The 24,416-nt window shown below is 40.2% G+C and overlaps 1 protein-coding gene across 2 annotated transcripts in view; it reads right to left on the bottom strand.

The window, feature by feature from the left end:
• The window catches only part of SNX9 (sorting nexin 9), a 61,258-nt gene extending 39,037 nt beyond the window's left edge, over positions 1-22,221 (bottom strand). For both annotated transcript variants that reach the window (XM_063151354.1, XM_063151355.1), the window contains exons 1-4: positions 22,115-22,221; positions 3,832-3,918; positions 1,433-1,507; positions 148-270 (exon numbers count right to left, since the gene is read on the bottom strand). In XM_063151354.1, the coding sequence (XP_063007424.1) occupies positions 148-270; positions 1,433-1,507; positions 3,832-3,918; positions 22,115-22,126 (297 nt within the window). In that variant the 5' untranslated portion in view covers positions 22,127-22,221. The remainder of the gene's footprint in view (positions 1-147; positions 271-1,432; positions 1,508-3,831; positions 3,919-22,114) is intronic.
• Between the last annotated feature and the right edge of the window lie 2,195 nt (positions 22,222-24,416).

Genomic DNA, 24,416 nt, shown 5'->3' with positions numbered 1-24,416 from the left:
TCATTAATATTCAACAAAAACATTCCCTAATGAAAACACAATTATTTTAATTAGTACTTTCATGAAGGTTCACAAATAAAGTACAGCAAGCAATTACATCAATAGAAGTTTCCATGCCCACAGTGCCCAAAAAACCACAAGACATACCTGATTACTGCTTTTGGCAGCAGAGTTGGTCTGAGCTGTACTTGAAGAAAGGGAATCAAAAAAGGCCTGATCAGCTAATGAGTTACCACAGCTAATGCCATCCTTTGCACCTTCTGTTATAATCTGAAATGGAAAAGGTTGAGAAAGATTTTTCATGCTTCAATTAACCAAATTATGCTTTATCATGTATAATCATCCTAACACTCATATCACTAGACTTTAAGATGTTTGCACATAACCTTTTTAAGTTCAAATTCAATTGCATTTTTTACAAGAAGCTGACAAGATACTCTGGAGGATTTACTTCCACACCAGATGGAACTAGGTTGCCTTACAACTACAACATACAAGACTGTTGTGGCAGAGAACACCAATCTAGAAATTGCTTAGGGAATAAAGATTGTTAATGCAAGTGCCTGGAGGCTGTTAACTCAGTGCTCAGGGGATGGATTTGGGCCAGTACGTTTAGAAAGCCAAAAGCTACCAGACCATGAGCTGACCAACTGAAGCAAAAACACAAGGTCATGTGAGCCAGAGTGATCCTGCTTTCCCTTCCCCTCCTCCCCCTTTTGTTTTTATTTAATAAACACAGCACTGCTGAAGGAAGAGAGACACATGCCTTAAGAGGCTGCAGGAATTACAGCCAAGGTATTCACCCACCTAACCAGCAACCTGCACACATGCAGACACTGGGCCATCCAAGAGTGAATGTGACTGCAGTCTTTGCACTGTGATCCCATTCCACCCCCAAAACAATACCACTGGTCTTTAAACAACAATCAGGACAACACACACTGAAGAGACAACAGAGGGTCTCAGTAAGAAGAAGAGCTGAGTAGCCCCTGGATTTGGTAACCCACATCCTGAGCCCCAGAAATGTGGCTCCATTCCAGATTTATAAGCATGTGTCAAGTCTGCCACAGCAACACCAGTGTACATATGCATTACTCATTTAACTTTCATATTGCTATCTTCAGACAGAAAAAAGCCCCAATTATTGGATTATGAGACCCCCAAAACCAAAGCAGATTCAAAACAACTCATGTTCTGCAGATCAGCTGTATTTACTATAGACAGCTTCCTCTTGCATTTCTTGGTAAACCACTGAGAAGCTCAGGAGCTTTGGATGGCACCTTTGCACTGGTGTCCAAAGCCAGCTACAATTGCTACAATGAGACTATATATTCCAAGCTTTCTGTTTGAGCATTTCAGTTTGGTCAGCAAACCAGAGGATGGCCTTTTCAGCAGTTCTGCTTTCTTAGTGCTGAGCAGTGTAGTCACTTACCTCAACATAATCTGTTGGAACAAGTCCTCTCTCGCCTTGGCTGTTTTTTCCTTCTAACCAGCCTCCACCAACATCCTAAAAGAATTAATATAGACATGATTTTGCTAGATGGATCCCATAACACGCTTCAAATAGCTCAGCAGGAAGCACTGTCCTGCTGTCAAATGTCAAATGCTCAGCAGGAAGCACTGTCTTGCTGTCAATGTTCAAAACACAGTTATGACTGTGAAACTGAACAAACTCACTCAAAGCTGCTGAAGCAGCAGATACTCATTTAAACATAATGCAGATCATGCTGATTTTACACAACTATTCTGGACTTCAGATTTTAACAAGCATGAAGGGGAAAAATAATTGAATTTTCAGCACTTTTGATCATTTATGAAACCACAATCAATTGTCTGGCCACAGACTGCATATAAACACAGCTATTAGTATGTCCATTTCAATGAATTAATTTTAATCAACAGACTATAAAGAAACAAGACGCAAAGAACAAAACTGTTGGCGATGTCTGTAAAACCTCTGCCTCATTTATTGAAGGTGCAGAGACATGTGATGAGTGAGAGCTATCACCCACAGAAATGTTAAGGCTATTCTCAAAAATTAAAAAAGCCACATGCCACGTAAGATCTGGACTGATTCTTTCCACTTCACATTTCTTTTCAGAAGCAGTCTTATGCTATTAGTTTAGAAGGAACTAACAACGCTTCAGCTCTGATCTCAGTGGGACATCCTGATATTGTTTGGGGGTTTTTAGACACATATTCTACATAAACTACGAAAGCTCTGTAGACATTTGCAGTTAAGTGAAGTTAATTCCAGGACAACATTATCTGGAATAAGCCAGCTCTGCTTTAAATCAACCTGTTTAGGGAACACACAGCTACATGTCAAGCTAGTTCACAGATGAAAATTGGAGATGTATATTCTAGACAGTGATTACTAAGTTTTACATTTTCTTAATTTGCTTTTTAACTGATGTATTTCTTTATTCACAATTTTGTTCTTTCACTTCAAAATTTTATATAGTCCTGCATTTTACAGGCACTCCAATAAGGAGAAGCCTGCTTATGTATTCAAGATTTTATGCAGTAAAGATCAAGCAGTTAGTGAAATAACAACTTGAATTTATTTTCTCTTACATACCTAAAAGCTTACTATTCAAGAACACAAAAATAATTAGACATCTCAGATTATAAATTCAACTAGCTTGATTAAACTGCAAGAGTAATGACATCTTGAGCCAGAAGTCATATTTGCACTGCTACACTTGAAAGCAATCATCATTGGACTTGCATGACTTCAGCTATTGCCATCTAAACTTAACATATAAAAAAAGACCAAGAGCCTTTGGGGCAATTTATCATGAACACAAAAAACAAAGTTTTACTTGGTTTTGTGTGTACTGCCTTAAGCCACAGATGCCTTGGTCAGTGAGAACTAGCTTAAAAGTGGTGATCTACTTATATTTAATCTTACTTTTGTGAAATGGCATTAAGGTCCTGAAGTCATTCAAAATGTTACCCCTGCCATAGCACGGCACACTATCCAAGAGGGTGCTGGCTCTGTTAAATGTCTGCTTCAAATATTTAAGATCAGTGGAACTAAAATTATCAGGATTACACATGACTAGGATCTTCAAAGAATTGAGTTTATTCTGCAGAATGTGTGTGTTTTACACAAATGGATAAATAAGACTGGGCTTCATGATCAGGTAGTTTTTGTTTGTATTTGTTTCAAAAGGCAAGCCTATTCATTAAGCCATATCATTACACAAAATTCAAAGCAGAATCAACTAATACTTTGTTACCAAGGGTAATTATATATGACAATTAAAGTACACTGCAATTCAAAATGTGGACATAAATCAAATGTCAGTGCTAAAAAGCCTATTCATTTAACAATGCCCTGATAGCGTTGTGATAGTATTGTCACCACTTCTTTCCTACGCCTTGTTCATATTTCTTTAAAGGACACAAAATTTCAGTAAAAAATTTTTGTTGTGAGTTGTTTACCAAACTTGGAATGCTGAAGTCATTGATTAAGAAACTCAAAACCGAGAAGTGCACTGGATGTCCCATTTAAATGCAAGTGGCAAGCACATGAAAGATTACATACACACAAAATGTGCACACACAAAAATAGACAAGGCATTCAGATGTACAAGCTATCATCACCATTAGTTCCTTCCTTTTACTTGTCTCTCAGCTCTGTTTAGAGGAAAACAAAGCTGAGTACATTCTTATGTATGTGGGCACAGTTTGAGAAGGCCCCATCCTCCAAAACATTGCATTTGTTTCCACAAGACTATTAGAAAATTCTTTGTATTCTGGTTTTTTTTTCTAATTCTTCAGGGAAGTGTAACCAGGCCGCAAATTCCATCTCAGTTTTCTTACCGGGTTGGTGATTGTGATGATCTCCCCTTCACTGACCGTCAGCTCATTGTTTCCAGGCTCAGCAGCAAAATCATACATAACACGAGCCTGTATGTGGGAAAGAACATAACAGTGAGGCTTCCAGCTTCTGTGGAAGGTTTCATTAAGAAAGCATCAGCACAAATTATCCTTAACTTACAGAAATAATCACTGGGGGAAGGCTGAATGTACAAAGAGCAACTCAGCACATGGGAAGCTGACATTTCCTAGATTTGAACTGCACACTCAACAGTAACAACAACTTCAAAAGATAAAAATCTCATGTGGAGCTTGTTGGAGATAATCTACCACAAGGATTAAGACTGGTTGTCTTTGGTCATGCCCAGAACTACATGTACAATGTTTTCCAGGGGAAAAAGGAAAAGTTCCTAACTTTAGCAAACAATTCTTCTTTTTTTTTGTTTGTTTTCTACAAGACATATTCCAACTTCAATTTGGGTAAAGGGAAGTAGTTCACAGAGCAAGCAATTCAGAAAAAGAAAAGTAAGTAACTGCAGATGTAAGTAACCACTGCTGTGCATAAAATGTAATATGTAAAATTATGTTTTGAGACTCTATATGGGAAGAATTATGCAAATGCAGAAACAAGCAGTGAGACTAGACTTGTTATACCTGGCATGAGGAGGGAGAGAAAAACAAAACAAATCTAATTTTTAAGTGTTTAGATACACAAAGGCTTTGCTGTGCACTGACTCTGCTATTACAGTACATAAAGAAATGTTTGAAACATTTGGTTTTACTAATAACATCATTCAGTGTACAGCAATGAGTTCCTTCTTGTACTTGGAGGGCGAGGAGAAGAAAAAAAAAACTAACCAAAAAGAAGTATTTTCAAAGTATATTCAAAATATTATTTTATTGTCAAAGGAGACAATAAAACAATTTCTGTTGAAAGAAAGCTATGTGATAGGAAAAAAAACCACTGAAAGACAGACATTTACCATCAGGTCTTGCCTGTCTCAAAACTGCAGGTTTTATAATCCTCAAAACTAAGGATTATAAAATCCTCACCCAGATACAACTTCTTACAGAAAACCAGAGGAAAATAGAACTTCCCACCCCCACATTTTAATTTCATGAGTATCATGTGGAAATACTTCTGGCCGGTCAAAAGATACTTTACTTCAGTGTAAATAAAAACAGTGCTGAGAAAAAACCAGACATGTTTCAGCTGTTCAGCTGACAAATCTAACCCCAAACCACGTGCACAACAAATCAAACACTTGGTCTTCTCCAAGAGAAGCTGCTCTCCAACACTAGAGCAGCACAACATTGCAGAAAACCATGCATCCTAAGCACTCAGAATGCTCCCTTGCATGAAAACTTTTCCCTTAGAATGGAGGCTTTCAGCACTTTCAGATTATGCCATGCAAAACAGAGATGGAGAGGTAAAAACCGTGTTCAATGATAACACTGACTGCTTTCTTTCCAGCAGCACATCTGGCCTCCATGGAAATATAAGAATAAGCTGCTTTACTCTCCTGAAAAATGAACTGAAGAGAAGCAGCACACCTCTAGAAATACAAGAACATTTTAAGGGGGGTGTAAAAAGCACCACTCTCCAGAGCTCTTCCCTCAGCAGTAGCCGATGGAAGTGTTGAACATGTCCTTTTTCCAGCAGGTTGCCAACATTTATCCACTTTCTGCAAGTCCATTTAAGAGCAATCAGATGCTGGGCATCTGAATCATGAGAAAAGCAGGGAGTCTTTCTTTACCAGGGAGTCTTCTTAGCCTTTTTCAAGTAATACACCATAATATTAAATTCTTGCTTCTATTCACAGGAATGATGAGAGTTTACCAGAAAAAAAGGCAACAAACAAATTTTATCAGCCTTCAGAAAAACTGGCAAAACATCCCCAGCCAAATTGGAAAGGTAAAAAGTATTACTTCTAATAAAAGAACAGATGCAAATACTAGATTCTCCAGATACAGCGGTGAAATTAAAGTTACTCAGAAAAAAAAAAAAATTGAAGTATTCAGCTTGTAGAGAAAGAAAAAACAAAAAATACATAGAATTTATTAAAGTCATTATGCCAAAGTCCACTTATTGACCTGCTCTGGATGCCTGTTTCAAAAGTCAGAAAAAGTAGAAAACAGGGGAAAAATTACAAACAAACCTTGCTAACTACAGTTTAAGAAACTGAAAAACAAATGCTACAGAAATGGATTATTACAGAGCATTAAGAATTTGAGGAACATCTGAAACCTGGTCTGTATATTGACATTTCAAATACACTCCTCATCTTTTTCTGCCAGTACTCTCCATTACACCTGCATTTCTAGGCTCACTTGCCTAGGCTGGAAATGAAGACCTTAAGAATTTCTGGCAAGTAAGCTTTAACACTATCCTTCCACTGTTGAGTTTATAAACTCAACCAGTTCCAAAGTAAAACTAAGTGACTAAATGTTTTTGCCCCAACTATTAAGTGTATAGTTAATGGAAAACCCCCTAGCCTTTTCCTGGACAGATACCTCAGCCCCAAATCTACTTAAATTTCTGACAATCAGTTCCAAAATACTATAAAATAGAAAATGGTTTGACTTTCCAATAAGCTTTTTCCTTCTTACCGGCCATACATACTGTGTGTTTGCAACTCATGCAAAATTGCAAATGGGCATGGAAAAAAAAGCATTTAACAAGAAAAAAAATTTAGCTCCTTGGCACTGCAATACACACACTGAATATTAGAGCTAAGCTTAGGGACACTTTAAATATTCATGAAATGGGAATCTCTGATGAATTCCAGATCATAATCTGGATCAGTCCATGAAGATAACTTCTTCAAAACACAGCTTAGAAAAAATTGTTACAGTAACTGTTGTGTTTTCGTATTTACTTCTGATCATATACAAAAGGATCAAACCGTTCAAGAACTACAGGAACTTCAGAAATTAAAATACTTTTTAGTGGAATAAAGGCCACTGCTTCATTTACAGAATCCTGCCAACATGTAAAACAAGAAAGAACCATTAGCAAATCTATTAGCTATAAGAAAATTAATTTCATCTACTAGTTGCATGTATATCTCCCCTCTCCCACCACCACCTCTGCTCCAAGATACAAATGGTTCTGGATTCTGAAGTTGTTTTGTCAGTTCCTTTGAGAAAAAAAGCCCTGCTAATCCAAAAAGCTTTAACTGATTTCACTGACCAGACAGCAGGCCTGGGTCTTGTACTGTAAGCTACTGCTCCCTTTGCTCAGGTAGCAAGAGAGCATCTCCACTGGGAGTTTGGAACACATCCTGACATCACCTCATGCTCCCTGGTGTGAGGAAGGACCGGCACAGATTAAGCAGAACCCTGCCACAGCACATGGCAAGAGGGAAAGGGTTCTCTGATCCCCAGCATCCCTGCACCTCTGGCATATACTGCAGTTTCTCCACAATGAGAGGGAGCCAGCAGTTTTATCTACACATCCAAGATGGGGGAAACCAGTAAGAGTTAAATGAAAATTAGCTTTTCTGCAGTATGGATATAAAAATTTAGATTGTAATAAAGGAAATAAAAAGGAAACTGGTAATTCTCAGTGTTGTATCAGCATTCTTTGGAGCTTGTTCTACCTACTGTAGTTACATAACTGGACTCTAGTTTCCCAATTTACAGATTTACTGACTTACTACAGTGTGAAGCCTTCCAATACTGAGCATTGCAATCAATAATTATTATTGTCTTTTTAGAATTATGATACAATCATACCTAAAAATATTAAAACACCAAAGATTCCCCATATTGAAAAGCAGTATCTAGATTAGTGAAACATTATTCCTCTGCAGGCCAGACTTCACCTTCCTCCACTACTTCTGTCCAAGTTGAGTGCTTCCCTGATCTTCCCATAATACTAAAAACCAAAAGGAAAAAAACCCAACAACAAAAAACCAAGCATTTGCCAACTTATTTCTGAAAGCAGACATAAGACTATGCAACTCTACCTGTCAGTGTTAAGGCTCTTTAGCATAAATGAAGTGGGAAGGAAGTTGTCTAGCAAAAGTCATTAAAATAAAGTTCCAGTGAAAGGTTACACTAGTGCTTCACTAAGTTACTAGATGAATATCCAAGATCTCTACAGACATCCTGATCCACTGGCTCCTGCTGGATGCCCCCGAGAATCTTAAAAGAAGTGATAAAGCAACAGAAACACCTATTCCTCATGAGAAGAGCCTTTCTGCCTTTTCAAAGATATTTCACTCAAGGCTAGGCTCAGATAGAAAAGCACCTCACCCCAAAATTGAACAATCCTGATGTGCACAGGGCCACCCTTGCCTGCATTACAGTTCAGCTGCAGCAGGGTAGCTCTGTCATGGAGAAGGACAGTGGAAGCCCCTGTGTATTCCTCAGCAGCCACAAGCAGACAGGCTGACAGCTAATGCACATCAGTTGTGCTCAGAGCAGCTTTTACCTTCCCTGCCTCAGCCTTCCTTGACATGAATGACCAACGACCCACATAGAATCACTACTGGTTTTTCTTTAAGTTCACATTTCTGAAGCAAAATGTTTTTGTAATGCTGGATTTCCTGACTGCAGTGCAGCAGTTCTGCATCTAAGTATGCTTTATAGCACAAAAATTGGAGAAGCCTCTAAAAAATTGGACACACCTTTGAAAATGCTTTCCCTACACACAGGACTTCATTTGTATTAGGAAGAGATCTAGTGTTACACCATAGATTCATCTGCTTCAACCATGTGTTACAATTTAGGAAACTTGTACCACAACTGCTTTTCTCGGTCAGCTGGCACTGGCAGATAGTACAAAGGAAATATCCATAGAAATTTCATAGCATGAAATTTCCGTAACTGCACACATTTCTCTTCACAGTTGGCACTTCAGCAGCTCAGAGCTTCAGCCACCCTGCACTGCTCTTGTCAAGAGACAGGGATTCACAGGTTTAAATTGCCTGGTGCCACTGTCAGAAATACAACTGCTGTATCACAGCAGCAAGGTGGCAACACCTCATGCTGGTGGCAGCAGTTCCCATATTGACAGAAAGAGGATCAAATTCTGGATTTCTCTTTTGGGAAGTATACGAGGCAGATAAGTGCAGGTTTCTCTAAAACCTGCATCCACTGGAGGAGCAGAAACCATAATAAAAAAGCCTGGCAGAATGCCAAAAATAAAATAAATAATTTTTTTTAATAAAGAAAAGTTAGTCATTAGCATTAGCTCTAAACAAGTCAAAGTCCTCACATTTTAAACAGCCGTGTCAGTGAGAGGACTTGAACTTTTCTTCTAGGACAGCAGCCTAAGCTTTTAGCTGGGATGAACAACAAAGGGCTTTTGGTCACCTCAAGCAACTCCAGTAACACATCTGGTATGAATAAACTTCAGAACAGCTTGCTACAAAAACTGCTTCAGTTAGTACAAATATTCTTCAGTAGGTCTAGCAAGCCTTTGAAATCTGCTGCTTGTGAAATACTGATAAGCACTATGTTGCTCACACCTGGAAGCATAGAAGAGGAAAATTTATTTCTTCCCAGACTTCATTTTATTAGTTATCTTCTAAAAGCTTTTTGGAGGTGGGTTTGCTTTTTAGTACATTTTTTGTGAGGTTTCTTTCATTAGTTTTTTTTCAGAATTACTTTTTCAAATATTTACAAATATTGCTTTTAGAAATAAAATATTCATTCTAAAGGGCAGTTCTAAGATAATAAAACAGAAATAGCATAGCTGGGATACAGGTTGGGATCTCAGGATTGGAGAAATTAAGAAAGCAGCCTACCTGAAATATACCACTTCAGAAATTAGCAGTATATTTTGATTACTCCTAAAGAATGGTTTAAAATGAAGCATTTAGTCTGAAGAGTGACAATACTCTTCCACACAAAAACCAAATAACTTAAAATTATTTTTGCATTTTCTTTCCCCTGCTGATCTTTCCCAGCAATTTGCCCTGTGATTCCTGTCTGTAAAAAACTAGTGGTTTGTAGGTATTTTACTGCTTAGAATAAATGCAAGACATTTGACTTGTTATCAGCTGAAGCAGAAGCCTTAAACTCCTGGCTGTCCTCACGGTGCCAGTGAAGCTCCAGGGGAGACTCAGGGTAGGCACAGATCTAAATGACAGCTTAGCCGTTGTTTTGTCTCACCATTCACAGACTACTCAAGTTGCCATGTTTTAATCAATGCATCTTTGAAAAAACTCTCCACAGATCAAAACACATGGTAAGTCCCTCTGGGGAAATTATAGGGAATTCTGCAAGAAGTTTAAAAGGGCTGGTGTCCACAATGCTGAGAAAAACAGTAAGAACACAGGAATACAGACAGGAGTCCCTCATGTCTTTCCCACCTCAGAGGACTGAGGACATCAGCTTTCTTCCAACAGTGCCTAACATTTTGGTAGATTTAATAATTTCCTTAATAATTTCAGCATGAAATCTAAGCTTGTTCAAAAGCTAAGTGCCCCAAGTCCGAAGATATTTTCACTGCATCATCTTCATCACTGAATCTTACAATGGTTTGGGTCAGACTGACCTTAAAGATCATCTTGTTTCAGCAAGCCTGCCATGGGCAGGGACACCTTCCACTACACCAGGCTGCTCAAGGCCCCATCCAGCCTGGCCTTGAAAATATAAAAAACATTTATACTACTAATGAAGGAAACATCCAGGGCTATGATTTGACCAAAAAATGCCTTTTCATTTTAGTCCCTCTATCAGACTGCAAGGCAAAGTGTGCATTTGGACAGCCTATGCAGAAATATCAAGTGGCTCCTCAAGTGCTATGCCTCTCAGCCTGGAGAAGCAGCTCCTCTCTGTCCTGACTGTGGTAAAGAAATGCCTACGTGTTCCTCTCACAGGCTTTCCTAAGAGACAAGACACAAACCAAACACTGACAATAGAAGAATAAGAGGACACAAGGGACACTTACAGACTCCTACAGAAACAGTACCTTAGGAATTCAAGAGATTATCCATTACACTAGCAACTGCCAGTAAAGCGATAAAGATTTATTATGAAAGAGACACCAATGTTTATCTTTTGAACTACTCTAGAGAAACTGGAGAAAATGTATATTGCTTGTACTGGGCTAGGCATCACTCCTTGTGCATGCATTCAGCAACACCTGCCTAGAAAACTAGCTTGAAGAAACTGGAACATTTTATACTATGATTTTATTAAACAATAAGCAAAAAATAAAATTCACTTATTTAATTAAAACCTCCCTTTAGTATTACATTTCTTTTCAACACAGTTTTGTTTTGCTTTTAGTAACATTAGAATTAAAGCAAATTCATCCAAAAAGTAAAAGTAAATTCAGTAAAGAACTCCACTTCTGGATGAAGAGAGAAGTTCACAGTATTCAGGTATCATTACTCCAAGTTCCCTCACCAGCTCTAACTGCTGGATCCTCACATTACTCTACAAATTTACATTAAAAATGTCTCTTGACCCACTGGCTCACTTTCCTCTGGGCAATTTTTCAACTCTAAAATAAGTTCACTAGCCTGCAGCTACTCATTTGAAGTCAACAGTACTGACTATAAGCATATTAGAACTTAATTAAACACAGACAAAAATCTAAGAAACAAGGACTTGTGTAATTTCTTCCCACTACTAAAATATGCTTGCAGACAGATGCAAAACTCACAAGTTGCACGTGCCTACAATATTTCAGGCAGGTATTTAATTAAGTATTTATACTGGATTAAAAGGTCTATCTCATATTGGAATTGACAACAAAATATGAAGTGTTTCCAAAAAAGTACAAACCACAAAGTCTGACACCTTTATACTGTAAGGGACAGGAAGGCAATACTCAATTCCCACCAACATGCATGTGGTTTAAACCACTGGCACTTCTACAATTAGAATGGAAGTAAGAAAGAAATGTCTAGGCAAGTTTTAAAGTGTTAAAGAGACTTGGAAATGTTTTCTGTAGTAATAAAGACAACAGCTTACTGGCCACTTCAGCAACTTGGGCTTTCCTCAGTGAGGACAGATTAACTCTTCAGATCTACCACACAGGACTTCACTGTCTTGCTGAAAATAATTGTTGGTCATGAAAAACCACCTGAACTTAGTTCAGACTAGTCCCACTCATTTTTTGTTTCATATTTTATTTTTGATTCACAGAACACGAGCTTCTTTACAGCTGTCTACCTGTCAGCAAACATCACCACACCCCAAAGCCCAGTGAAACGTGCTCCTGGCCAGCACTACAGGCAGAATGCACACCAAGAACTTGCATTCAAGTGAATTCTGACACAGGAAGCCTCTTGTTCAACTCAAGCATCTGGAACTAAAAGTCATTGATGCAGAATGAGGTCTAAAATGGTTATATGACTAAGATCTCTTAAAAGTGTTAAGAATAAAACAGATCTTAAAATTTTTAAGATGTTGAAACAAATTACAGCTGCTTTCCATGCAGTTATAAGCCAGGTGGGTAGATAACCATGCCACAGAGCATCAAAAAAGCAAAGAGAAACTGTGATGTTTTCCAGATTTACAGCAGTGCTTAAAAATATTAGTCTGAGAACTATCTATAAGCAGTTCAGTGGTTTAAAAAAGCAGCAGATTTTCAGAATAACTACCATGCACTACTAAAAGAGGTGCTTGGTTACATTTTGGTGTGTTCATAGTGACTTATTTATGGAGTATTGTCAGACCCAAGAACAGAATCTCCAAGCACCCAAGCAACACTGAAGCAAGGGAAATTCAGCTGCAGAAATACATTCAAGACACCCATGTGATTTAGAGATATTTCCAAATACTGACTCAGATACTCCCCTGAATCACATCTGAGCTTTCCATTGGGTTAAGCACCTGAAAAGCTTTTTTCTTGTTTAAAACATTACTTATAAACTAGTCATCAATTAAAAATGTACTGCAAAACTCCTACCATGAGTGAGGAACTCCAGAGATACCAGACCTTTTCAGAATCAATTTACTGCACTGCTCCACATGCCCAGCCTTCCCCATGTTTTCCTTTCTGAATACCAACCTTTCCCAGATCCTCAGATAAACTGGGGACTCAACAATTTTGAATTTGATAACATTAATTCCAGTTTCACCATGACTCCAGCAATGCATATAAATGCAGCAAGTGTATAATAAAAAGTGTATAATAAATGCAGCAAGTGCAGTATGGGTTTGTATTTACGGATGTCAGGCAGGATGCATTTATCTCAAGTGTGATTAAAATCTCTGCCTAGATTAATCATTACTGTACCTCTGAAATCAAACTGCAAAACTTACAACTGTTTGCTGAACCAATATTTAATGGTGTGTTTCAGAAGCCTGCTGTGCCAAGTCCCCTAATGTTTGCCTGAAACTTCAGGGCACAGTTCTGTCTCCAAAGAACAGAGCCAGTAAGATGTGAAGGTTTCAGAAAAAGCCAGCAGCATTCACCAGAAAAATTGCCACATTGTGACCTACTCATTAAGACAGCTTGTAGTCACACAACAGTGCTGCCTCTACGAGAGCAGAGATTAGAAAAAAATTAGTAATTATCTTAATAATTGGAGAGGGACAAAGTTTCACTAAGGCTATCTAGCAAACTTTAAGCCCTTCCAGACTCTGCACACTATTACACATTGTGGATCTCAATGTACCACATGCACAGACCTTTCTAGAAGCAAATGAATACCTGGCAAAGCAAACTAAGCCTACGTTAAAATGATGCTGCTTCAAATAAACTTCATAAAATACATAAAATACAGAATGCAATAGCTGAACTACTCAAGTCCCAAACACTGGTAAATATTAATAGGAAAACACGTGCTGAATAGCATGCTCACTGAAAGCAGCTGGGAAGGAATCTGACACACAGCAGGATGAGCTCTCCACGTGGAATTCTGCTAAATTCTCTGTTACTTGAGTAACCAACATTAATCAATATATTAATGTTTTCTTATATCTCAGTTCTTATTAGAAACACTACTTTGTAAAAGCCTATGTTTACTTTCATTTCATGAACACAAGTGAGGAAACAGCTACACCAACATAAATGCATTATCATTTTATCAGATGAAGCTTCTTTACTCTAGAAGTGGGCAAGGTTCACATTTTTTGGGTTCTAAAGTATCCAAGCCCACAGCTATTTTAGGCTTTCCTATTGGCAGTGTAGAAAAGTACAAGATCCTGTAAGATAACAAACTTTATTTCATGATAAATGGCAGCTCAAATAAGCAAAGCTCAGTCATTAGACCTGGCCAGAGAACACCCAGCACTTGAACTGGACATTAATGACCTGCAATTTAATGCAATGTGCACACTAGCAGTGTAGGCATATCCCACTTTAACACAAAGAGTTAGAAAAAAAGAAGAAAAAGAATGCTTGAAGAGATGCATTTAATAAATAAAAAAACAAATGAAGAGATGTAATGAATGACAGAACTGGATTAAGTCATGCAACATTGAAAGTTTGACAGAACACCTCACAAACTTTTCTTGTACCAGCAACCTTTACAGTGACAGAAAGCATCAAAGAAGTCTGAAAAGAAAGTTAGAACTTCTGCTTCCTTACGAATTATTAGAAAATTTGGCAGCTTGACAGAATGTGCCAGAGCTGTTGATAAAAAAATTGTCATTCAACAACCTTGATACAAACATCCAAGACTGTGGTCTAGTTATTTGCAGCAAGGAAGATGTTTAATTTTGTATTCCACAAGCAATCATTTTCAGAAGAAAAATATAGGGCTATTAAGGAAGGAAATTACAGCACTGCTGAAAGAAGTGTGCTGTAACTAGGTAAGCACTAATTACATTATATTTTCATATGTAATTGCAATATTCAATTACTGAATTAAACCTTGACCCCCCCAAAAAAGAACCAATGCAGTGGAGGAAATATGGCATTTAAGACATTTAAAGACATTTAAGCTTCACTCTCAAATCCCATGAAGTTATAAGGTGAAGTGAAGCACCTCATCAGTCATTGCCTTACTGCTGCAGAAAGATTAATTGTATAGGCTCTTCAGGCAATACTAGAATTTAAATAAGAACTAGAAAAAACAATAAATGTAATAGCCTTATATAAATTGTCTTTCTTCTGGAAACCACTTACACAATCACCACAGAGGGAAAAAAACCCCAAACCCCAAACTCGTCATGCAGAAGGGAGGTACGGTCTAAAGCTATTCTAAGAGTATTTTTATAGCTGTTCTTGCAAATTAGCCATTTTGTTCTATCAACCAGGAAAGCAAACACTTTGCTTGAATTGAGATGACAACTAATTTTTGCTCTGAACAATGAGAACTGCAGTCTCAGAAGGCTGGGAAAAGCAAAGCAAGTCCAAAACCTACTGTGTTTAAACAGAGATACCATATAAATACACAAAATAAAAGCACAACAGTTCCCATACCAAGGATGGCAACTCAGAGCAGAAGTCAGTAACTCAATGACAAGTCATAAGAAATAAGACCCATCAACCAGTTCTTCACCAGTCTCCACTTTTTTACAGGAGTGGGACTGAACGATTTCACCTGAGCAAGTCCCACTTGCAGAAACCCTGGGCCAGCCATGGCTGCCTCTCCCCAGATGCAGCTGTTTTGCTTGGGCTCCCCAGAGACCTCCCACAGGCTGCATTGCCCATCTTCTCACCACCTCCTCCTCCTTCCAGCCACCTATTTTGCACATTGAAAACCCCTCCCATACAGTGGCTTCCTTTAAAGGGCAGGACCTGGGGGAAGAGCTGCTGTAAAATACAGGAGGAAATAGATTTTACCCACAAAACACACGTTCACAGGCAGAGTTGCTGGTTTGACTTTACCCAGCACACTTCTGTGAGCACGCACCCTGTTACCAGCAGTGCCCAGGATGGCTCATGTGCCCTTCATTCCATGCCATGTCCCAAATGTCTCCTCACAACTACACAACAGCCGGACCAGGCTGCGTAAGGGCAGCTCCCCACAGGAAGAGCTGTTCCTTGTGCCCTTCTCCACTTACTGTGGGTCTTACAGAGGACTATCTGCCAAAGTTAAATGATTCTGGTCTTAAATGTCTTTTTCTTTTTTATATATATTGTTGACAGAGGTTTCTTATTTAGACAAAGCTCAAAGATAAGGAAGGTTTGGGAAAGAAAGTGATATGCTCAGAGTTTAAGTTAAATTTTCCTGTAAGCAATATGCCTTTTTTTTCCTCTCTCTTCAGTAGCACTTGAATTTTGCTTATTGGGCTACTACAAGATTGCTCTGTTGTTTGAACTTTCAGTTACTTGGGAAGCTCCTTTCCAATCATAAACTGCTGAGAAAGCAGGAATGCAACTAAAGAAAATAAAAGCACAAGCTCTGGTTTTCAGCCCTCCAAGAAGTGAAATTCGTAAAGTGAAGTAAAGTGAATTCGGAGAAATTGTCATTGTGAAACACACTTTGAAATAGAAGAGGTTTAGCTTTAAATGCTGAACACTGCAATAGCTATTTACTTAAAATAATTCTAGATATCAAAATGCTCATCTGTTCTATTGCAGGGCTGGTTGAAACAAATCACTCCCACTATTTCACAGTCTCTTCTCTATTACCTGATTTTAAAATGTTTTGCAAGACTGCTTCCAACATCATAAATGTTACAATTGCTTGTAAATTTAATACAGGAGGGAACCCACGTATTTGAAATGGCAAAATTCTCAAAAGATTTTTACCTTGGTGATCTCTGTAAACTTTTAAATTTGCCAGATGCCCTAATCAAATAAGGAGAGGTTTACTGAATATTCACTCTTCCAGGATTTTTTTCAAGACCTGAGAATCTGAGGAGGAAGATAATTCAGAGGAAAACCTTGAAAGAATGCAGTAAAATAAACCTTCTTACCAAGCTACAGTTACCTGTAAAGCCTAATTGCCAAAGTAATACTTATATATGAGAAATTCTACCAGAGTGAAAACTTGAAACTCTGAATCTATAAACCAGATGTAGCTTATGACATTTGATACCAGACTTCCTTCTCTTTGGCTGCTGTAATCATGTTTTTAAATGATGACCTCTGGTAATGAGTCTCTGATGACTCTGCCTAGGTGCTCAAAATAACTTTGAAAAACTGAGTCAGAGGAATCATTACTCAAGAACAGCATCACTCAGAATCTTACCAGCTCTCCAGCACAGAAATGAGAAACCTTGAACTGGTAATTGCTGCAATTTAACATAAACCACGTATCACTGAACCTTTAAAAGACCATAAGGCCGGACAGAAAGACAAAAGAACAGAAAACCTGTGTCTTTGTAAAATAACTGCATCAGTTCTCATACTTATCCTAGCATCTCACTCCTCCAACAGGTGTGGTTAATCTGCATTACCAACCATTTTGCCCTTCTCTAGTCATCTTGTTTCCCCTTAAAAAACAAACCACCAAACCAAAATAACCTAAAAAGCCCCAGGAAGTACCCCCACATCTGCTTAATACTAGCCTAAAAGACCCAAACAACATTTTACATCCTTAGACTGTAACATCAAAATCATTGCTTCATGTAATAATTTTGTTCCATCACAACCTACATACACAGATCATCTGTGATCTCGTGTTTTGAATTATGTCTTGTTTTGCTTGAAATAATGGAACATGTTGAATGGATTAGGATGTGATCTGCATAGAAGAGGATCATCCCAACTCACAGATGCCTTAAGACTGATTAACTGAATCTTCCTTTAAGATGAGATTTACGAAAAGGAGTCTACTTCCAAAGTTAGGACAATGCAGAATGCAGATTAACAGAACACAAAGTCCGGGTATTTTGGAGGGTTTAGCACAGAGGGGTACTTCACTTCCCTACTGCAAATCAGAACAAGGAATTGTTTCTAACCAACTCAAGTGATGGTATAAAGGAAAATGTGGGACTTCTTTGGGAAGCCTTACACTGCTGTGAGTAACAGAGAATGAAAAAGAAAGATGAAAGGAAAGATACACACTTAGGGATAATAATCTTTAAGGCTAATGTGCTGTTACCTTTCCCTCCCTGAAATTTTCATATGTAAATCATGACCTTCCTTCACCACAACTACAAGAACTATGCTGAATTCAACTATACCTGGTCAGTGACATTAAAAGAGAAAATCCAACGTGTTTAGATGGACAAGAAAGCCTTGAACAGCATTTCCTTGTTTTAGAAGTACTGTTAAATTGTATCTTCTTTAAAGAACAGAATATTTAGACTAAGCTTTCATTTCAAAGGGCTTCCTCCCACAAAAAGGGGCCCAGTCCTGAAAACAGAACCAGATAAATGAGTCCTCAAAGTACACAAACCATTAAACAATCAAGAACACAATGGTGAGATATAAGTGCCCTTATATGTTATAAAGAAAAAAAAAACTGTTGGAATTGACAGTAAGAGGGGCCCAACTTCTCAAAGCTTATCAACAACTGCCTTATGAAATACCTCTCTTGGGAAAGCAATGTCACCAACATCAACAATGTTACACGAATAAATCAGCTCCTAGTTTCAACTTCTAAATTAAAACTCACCATATGTTATCAGCACAGGTTCCAGAAGAACTGGAAGAACTGTCTGCCCAGAGCCTATTCAGTTCTCTCACTTCCTTCTGAAATCAGGGCTTAACAAATGGCAAAACATCAGCCTTTTCAAGAAAAGGACTTGCCTACATTTTAAAATAATAAATAAGTTTAAAAATAGGCTAAGGTAGAGAGAACGTTGTTTAAAAGCCAGCATATTGCTTCCTGACAATTCTAGCTCTCCCTATTCAATGCAGCTCAAAAACAAAAGAAAGGACATGAGTAAAGCTGGGACTTGGCAAACTCCAGTGGGGAAATAATAGGAAAGGCCAAAGAAACCACAAAGGAACAAATATAAGATGACAATTTCACCTGTGGCTTTTGTAAGCAACTATGACAGAAATATTTACCAAACTGCATCTTCCTTGTGACCAAGTTTAGAAAATTTTTTAGGCTCAGGCACTTTCTGTGTCACATAATTGTGACACAGTTAAAAATAAGTAATTAGTAAGGTTAACTCTCCTTCCAAAAAGCATCCAAAATCAAAGTATCTAGCTTAAATCACCGGTTCTTAAATGTGGACATGAAATTGCTTTACCTCTGAAGTTGGGTTCAGTTAAATGACTGTGAAACTCCAGGAGTCCCCTAAACAACCTTCTTTTTTTTTCTTATTTTGATAGGGCTTAACATTTGTTTCAGTTTTTTGAGCACATAACCTTGAGCTAACCACAAAGTCCACTGCCAAGCTACAGTAAGGATCTAGCCAACAGAAGAACTGCCTCCAGAAACCTTAGATCCTCCATTTCCCATTTATATTTTCACCCTTCTCTGTGAAAGTCTCCTGCTGCCAACTATACCACCCCACCCAACCTGCTGCCAACTATACCACCTCTGAGCAAACTTTACTGCAACTGCCTAGAACTGGAAAAATGACACCACTGTTTCCATTCAGTGAATATTTTTGCTATTTCAGCAACTTACTGTACCTTAAAAACAGGCCTGACAGGTGTAGGAGTAGACTCCTGGGATGTCCATACAGCATGGGATGAGGAGCAAAAAGGAGAAGGAGCAATGGTCACTGCTAATTTAGCTCACATCATCAGACACAGCCTCCACAGCCTTCAGAGTGCTTAAGGCTTGTTTCCACAGAAGACTCCCTACCAAGTTGCTAGCTAACAGATATGCTAGGAAAGCATATTTGTTAGCTAGTAAAGGCTTCTTGGTATGAAAATAGTAGTCCTTTCCCCTAAAAGCTTTTATTGTTTGAATAAGAAATGCATTGCTTTTGAATGGTACAGAGCAGAGCCAGCACATTACCCAACCGTATATCACATCTTCATACATGAAAACTCAAGGAATTTAATTGCTCTGTTTTATCAAAGTGGGAGCAAGAAAACTGGCCAAGAACTACATGCTAGCTATGGAAGAAACCCCTATTTGCATCCTTCATCCTCACGAAATCTAACACCTTGATTCAAGCATCTGTAAATCTTGTAGAGAAAATGATAAATCTGAAAACAGAAGCTGGGCAAGTTCAGATTCAAAAGAAAGATGTATCAACAGCAAGAGAGATGGTTTAAAAACAACAACAAAAAAGACAGACTGAATTTTCCGTCATTGAAAGCATTCAAATCAAGACTGAATTTACCCCCAGCCTTCCTTGGAAAGTATATTCTGGTTTAAACAGGAATCAATTCAGGAAGCACTAACAGCCCATGCAGCACAGGCCAGGCCAGACTGTCAGTCACCTTTATCAGCTATATAGGATTTGACACCATTAAAGTTCAAGAATTCATACTCCAGACAACTATAGTTTAGTTTTGTTAACATTTCACATAAAACACAAACACACCTTGCATATTTCTTTCAAAAAGAGGCAATTTGTGAAGGAGCACAAGCAGAAGGTGAGAAATTTGTTTACAATTTAAAAAACAAAAATTTATGTTCCAAATGAAATGGTGACTGGTTAGTTGGCTGAGCTCCCAAAATCTGTTTTTTCAGCCAGTAACTCCTTTACCCTGCTCAAAAAGACAATATATCCTTTATTATAGCTGATGTTTGCACAACATGAACAAAATAAAATCCAAACCAGGGCAGTTTGCAGAGAGGGACCCATCTCCTGGGCAGAGCTCACAGAAAATAAAGTAAGCTTTTCTTCAGCACTGCTCAGAGTTACCAGCATAACAAAATAATAGCAATAAAATACCAAAATACTCTTTCTTGACTACCACTTACCAATTTTAGCCTTCAAGTCTAAGTATATTACCATATCTTGCAATGTGTAGAATGAAAAAAATTGCACCACCTGATTTTAAGCCAGTCTGGATTAGGAAGTCAGAAATTATACGCCCTTCCGTCTGGGGCCATAATGTTTCCAAAAAATAAAGAACAGCAAAGTGAAAGTTTCCTAATGTATGAATAAAATGGATCATGTATTTGGCACATAACATAGGATCCCATGAGGACACTGCACCTCAAAGTGACCTGAGAAACAGTACACTGGTTTAGTACAGTACCTGCCTCACATACTGTGTATTATGTGGTATATACTCACCAGAAGTAATTTTCTTGCTACCTACAATCATTAGATTGAGTAAAAAATATTCACACGCACATCCCATGAATTACTGGAACTCACCAATGTAAAAACCAAATCTATTAACAATATTCTAAAAGCTCAACAGAAACATAAATTTCACTATATTGACTATATTCACTGTATTTTTAAACTGCGTAAGTGATTTTGAAACCTAAAATCAAGTTCTCAGTGCTTCGGAAAAAGTTAATCCAAACTTGAGCCACCATCATCTTACATGGTTAGAAAGACAGCTACTTATACACTAAATCTGACACATTCAAGATGTGGAATTTCTTCAGAACTGAGAAGAGCAACATAAATAGTGCACTGTATGAGAAAGGCCTCAGTAAAAGGAAGTTTTTTAAACTGCTAGCCAACCTAATGGAATCAGGTGACTCAAAGTAATACTTCAAATACCAAAAAAGTCTTCCTGAGATACTTAGACAAGTCACAGATGAGTTGCTGGTGCATGTTAACTCACACCTACACAAGCAGAGATGCTTTCATCAACCAATATAGTAAACAAATATTGTTTGTTTAGAAAGGGGCCACTTTCAGATAGGATGGGCTAATTTTGACAGCAGCATTAGCAGCAGATACTGTTGAAGAACTGAACAAAACAATTTAACTTCCTGTCTTTTTTTTGTTGCTGTTGAGTTTGGTTTTTTTTTTGGTTTTTTTTTTTTCGCGTGTAAAATCACAGCTTACTCTTAAGAGGTCGCACAGTGCGGACCCTGTGCTCCCACCAGAGACACGGCACAGCCACCCCCGGATGCTACCGAGGGGGTCAGCATCAGCTGCCCTGACGAGCGGGCCGGGACAGCGGGGCCGGGACAGCCGGGGCCGGGACAGGACAGCCGGGCCGGGACAGGACAGCCGGGCTGGGGCCGGGACAGTGGAGCCGGGACAGCCGGGCCCGCCGGTGGCCGAGGCCTCTCCCAGCGCCCCGCCGCTCCCCGGGCAGGGCGGCAGCGGGGCAAGGGGCGCCCGGGCTGCAGGAGCAGCACCCTCGGCCTCCGGCGGCTCTACGACCCTACAGTCGTTCCGCCGAGGAGTGGGTACGGAGGGACACAAACACGGCAGAAAAACAACTTTCCCCCGCCCCGGAGTCGCCGAGCCCCGAGCAGGGGCCGGGCAGTGGCGCCGAGGCCCGAGCGCGGCGCTCCCTCCGTCCCTCCCGCGGCCGGCGGCAGGCTCCGGGGAGGGACCGGCTCCCCCGGCCCGCAGCCCGTCCGCCCGGGACCCCCGCCCGCCCGGCCGGGCCCGCTGGCGCAGAGCGCCGGGCGCTGCTCACCTTGGTGGCCATGGCGCTGCCGGCCGGGCTGCGCTGCCGCTCTGCCCTCCCTCTCTCTCCGTGCCGCGGCTGCTCGCTCGCTCGCTCGCTCGGTCGGTTGGTCGGTGTGTCCGGCCCGCCCGCCGCCGCCGCTGGGCCGCGCAGGCGGCTCCTCCTCAGCGTCCCCGGCCGCCGCCGCCGCCTCCTGGGGGCCGCTGTGCGGCTCAGCAGCCAAGCGCCGGCGCTGGGCAGGCGGGGGCTGGTGTGGCCGCGCCGCGATGCCCCCGCCTCGGCCGCCCTTTCCGCCGGCTCGGCTCGGCACCGGGGGCAATGGCGGGGCTGTGTGCCCGCAGCCTTTCCGGCAGGGCCCGGGGGACGGAGGCACCCGCCGCGCCGCGCTGATCCCCGGGGGAGCCGCCCCGGCCAGTCCCGGGGACGATGGGGGCGGGCGGAGGGAGCTCGCCCACCCCCCATGCCCTCGAGGGCTTTGCTTTGTAGGCAGAGTTTGGCCTCACATTCCCTCGCGTGGGGGAGAGAGCCCGCAGGAAGGCGTTATGTGCCCCTCGGGTGCCTTTGAATGGAAATTTCAAAGCAACCATACAGCAAGAAAAGCAATTTTTTCCTCGGCCAGGCTCCATCCACGGCTGCCAGGGCAGTGTACATCGTCCCTGACCCGTTTCGGCAGGGCCTTGATGTACAGCAGTTATCAGCAGCAGTACGAGGCGCCAAGGAGCTATAGCTGCTCAAGGGCGGTAGCATTCCTGTTGGGCACTCTGACCATCTCATAAAAACTGCCTGCAGCCCCACTGGACTCCCAGCCTGCAGGAGAGAGGAGATGGGAGGCTAAAGCAAAGGGAATTTGGAAATACGGTGGCAGTGATTGTGCAAGGTACTGCACCATCCAAAAAGTGCAGCTTCTTGTTGGTATATTTATAGTGGTTGGCCTGGAATCAGGACACTTCCTTTCTGTAGAAGGAAATGCACAGTGAAATCATCAGGGACGCCAGGGAGAGCCCCAGGAGGCAGGTAGGCCGTAGGGAAACTGCATAGAACTCTACATCTATATTTCCTTGCTCATAGAATTACAAGATTTTTTTCTGCCGTTGGTATAGTTTCTCAGTGAGAGCTTTATTAAAAGAGAAAAATACATTCACAGGCTGAACGTTGGAAAAAATTTTCCTAGTTGGACCTGTGAAATAGTTTCCGTGGAAAGTGAGGATGAGGAAATAAGAGGAAGCTGGCTGTTCATTCGCCACTATTTTTTGAGTGATTGAACTGATTAACTTCAGAAGTTTCCAAACTCATTTGCTTCTGGTTTTAGCTTTTTCAGAATTCAATTAAATACAACATTTACAACTTCCTACTCTCTGTAACAGCAGTACCTAAAGTGAAACCTTCCTGTGTGGCTCACAAGTGACGTTGTTGGACACCACCTTTAAGGTGAAGTATTGTATTTAGCATCAGTTTTGCCATGTGGTCCATCAATAGACTGGCATCTCATCTACCTTACAAGCAAAACTCTCTGAAAGTGGCTTCATTCCTGTACTAAGACATCCTGTTCGTCCATTTTCTCAGCAACAATCTTTCCAACATGGCATGTTTTGATCCTTTTTTTTATAAAAAGGGGAGAGGTATGGAGCCTAGAGACCCAGCACTGTCTCCTTTAGGGATCCCTAGCTGATAGGACTGTGAAGCACCCTCTGTCCTTTCTCCAGATGCTGCTTTGCTATGTGAAATATAATAAACTTGTGGCTTTAGCATAAGCTTGAGTCTGTGTCATTCTTTACCTGTGGTCAGCACAACTGCCAGAAAAGTTTAATGTGCAGCTGCTACCCAGTGTGGTTTAGCAGAGTTCTGCTTGCCATCTGGGGAATGAAGAGCACAGTCATGATTTGTTCAGCCTGTGTGCTTAAAGCCTCCACAGTTTTCCACTGTGAGGTACTCCTGAAAATGTCTTACTTGTCAAGTTTGAGGGATGAAGGAAATATTACCATTTCTCTCAGTGTGAGAGAATATTCTGAGGAAAAAAAATTAATGGGATTTTTTCAATACTGTTTGCAATTAATTGCTGTTAATTCTTGTTTCAATGAAGATATTCTTAGGAATCACTTTGGATTGCAACTAAACCTATCCCTTCTTAGCAGTAAGCTAACAGAGAGCCAAACAGCCACAAATTGCCAATGAAACCGCCTAAAATTTGCCAGACTTCTCAAATTAGTTACTTTTCTGCTACCAAGCTGTGTCCTAGTTAATTAGGACTGGATGTTTGCTTAGCATTAGACATAAAAGAAATCTCAGTGGCTTCATTGGGGTTGTTTACATA

Source organism: Melospiza melodia, chromosome 3 (genome assembly GCF_035770615.1).
Source record: "Melospiza melodia melodia isolate bMelMel2 chromosome 3, bMelMel2.pri, whole genome shotgun sequence".
NCBI lineage: Eukaryota > Metazoa > Chordata > Aves > Passeriformes > Passerellidae > Melospiza > Melospiza melodia.
Note: the sequence above shows the minus strand (reverse complement) of the source record. Positions and strands in the feature narration are given on the sequence as shown.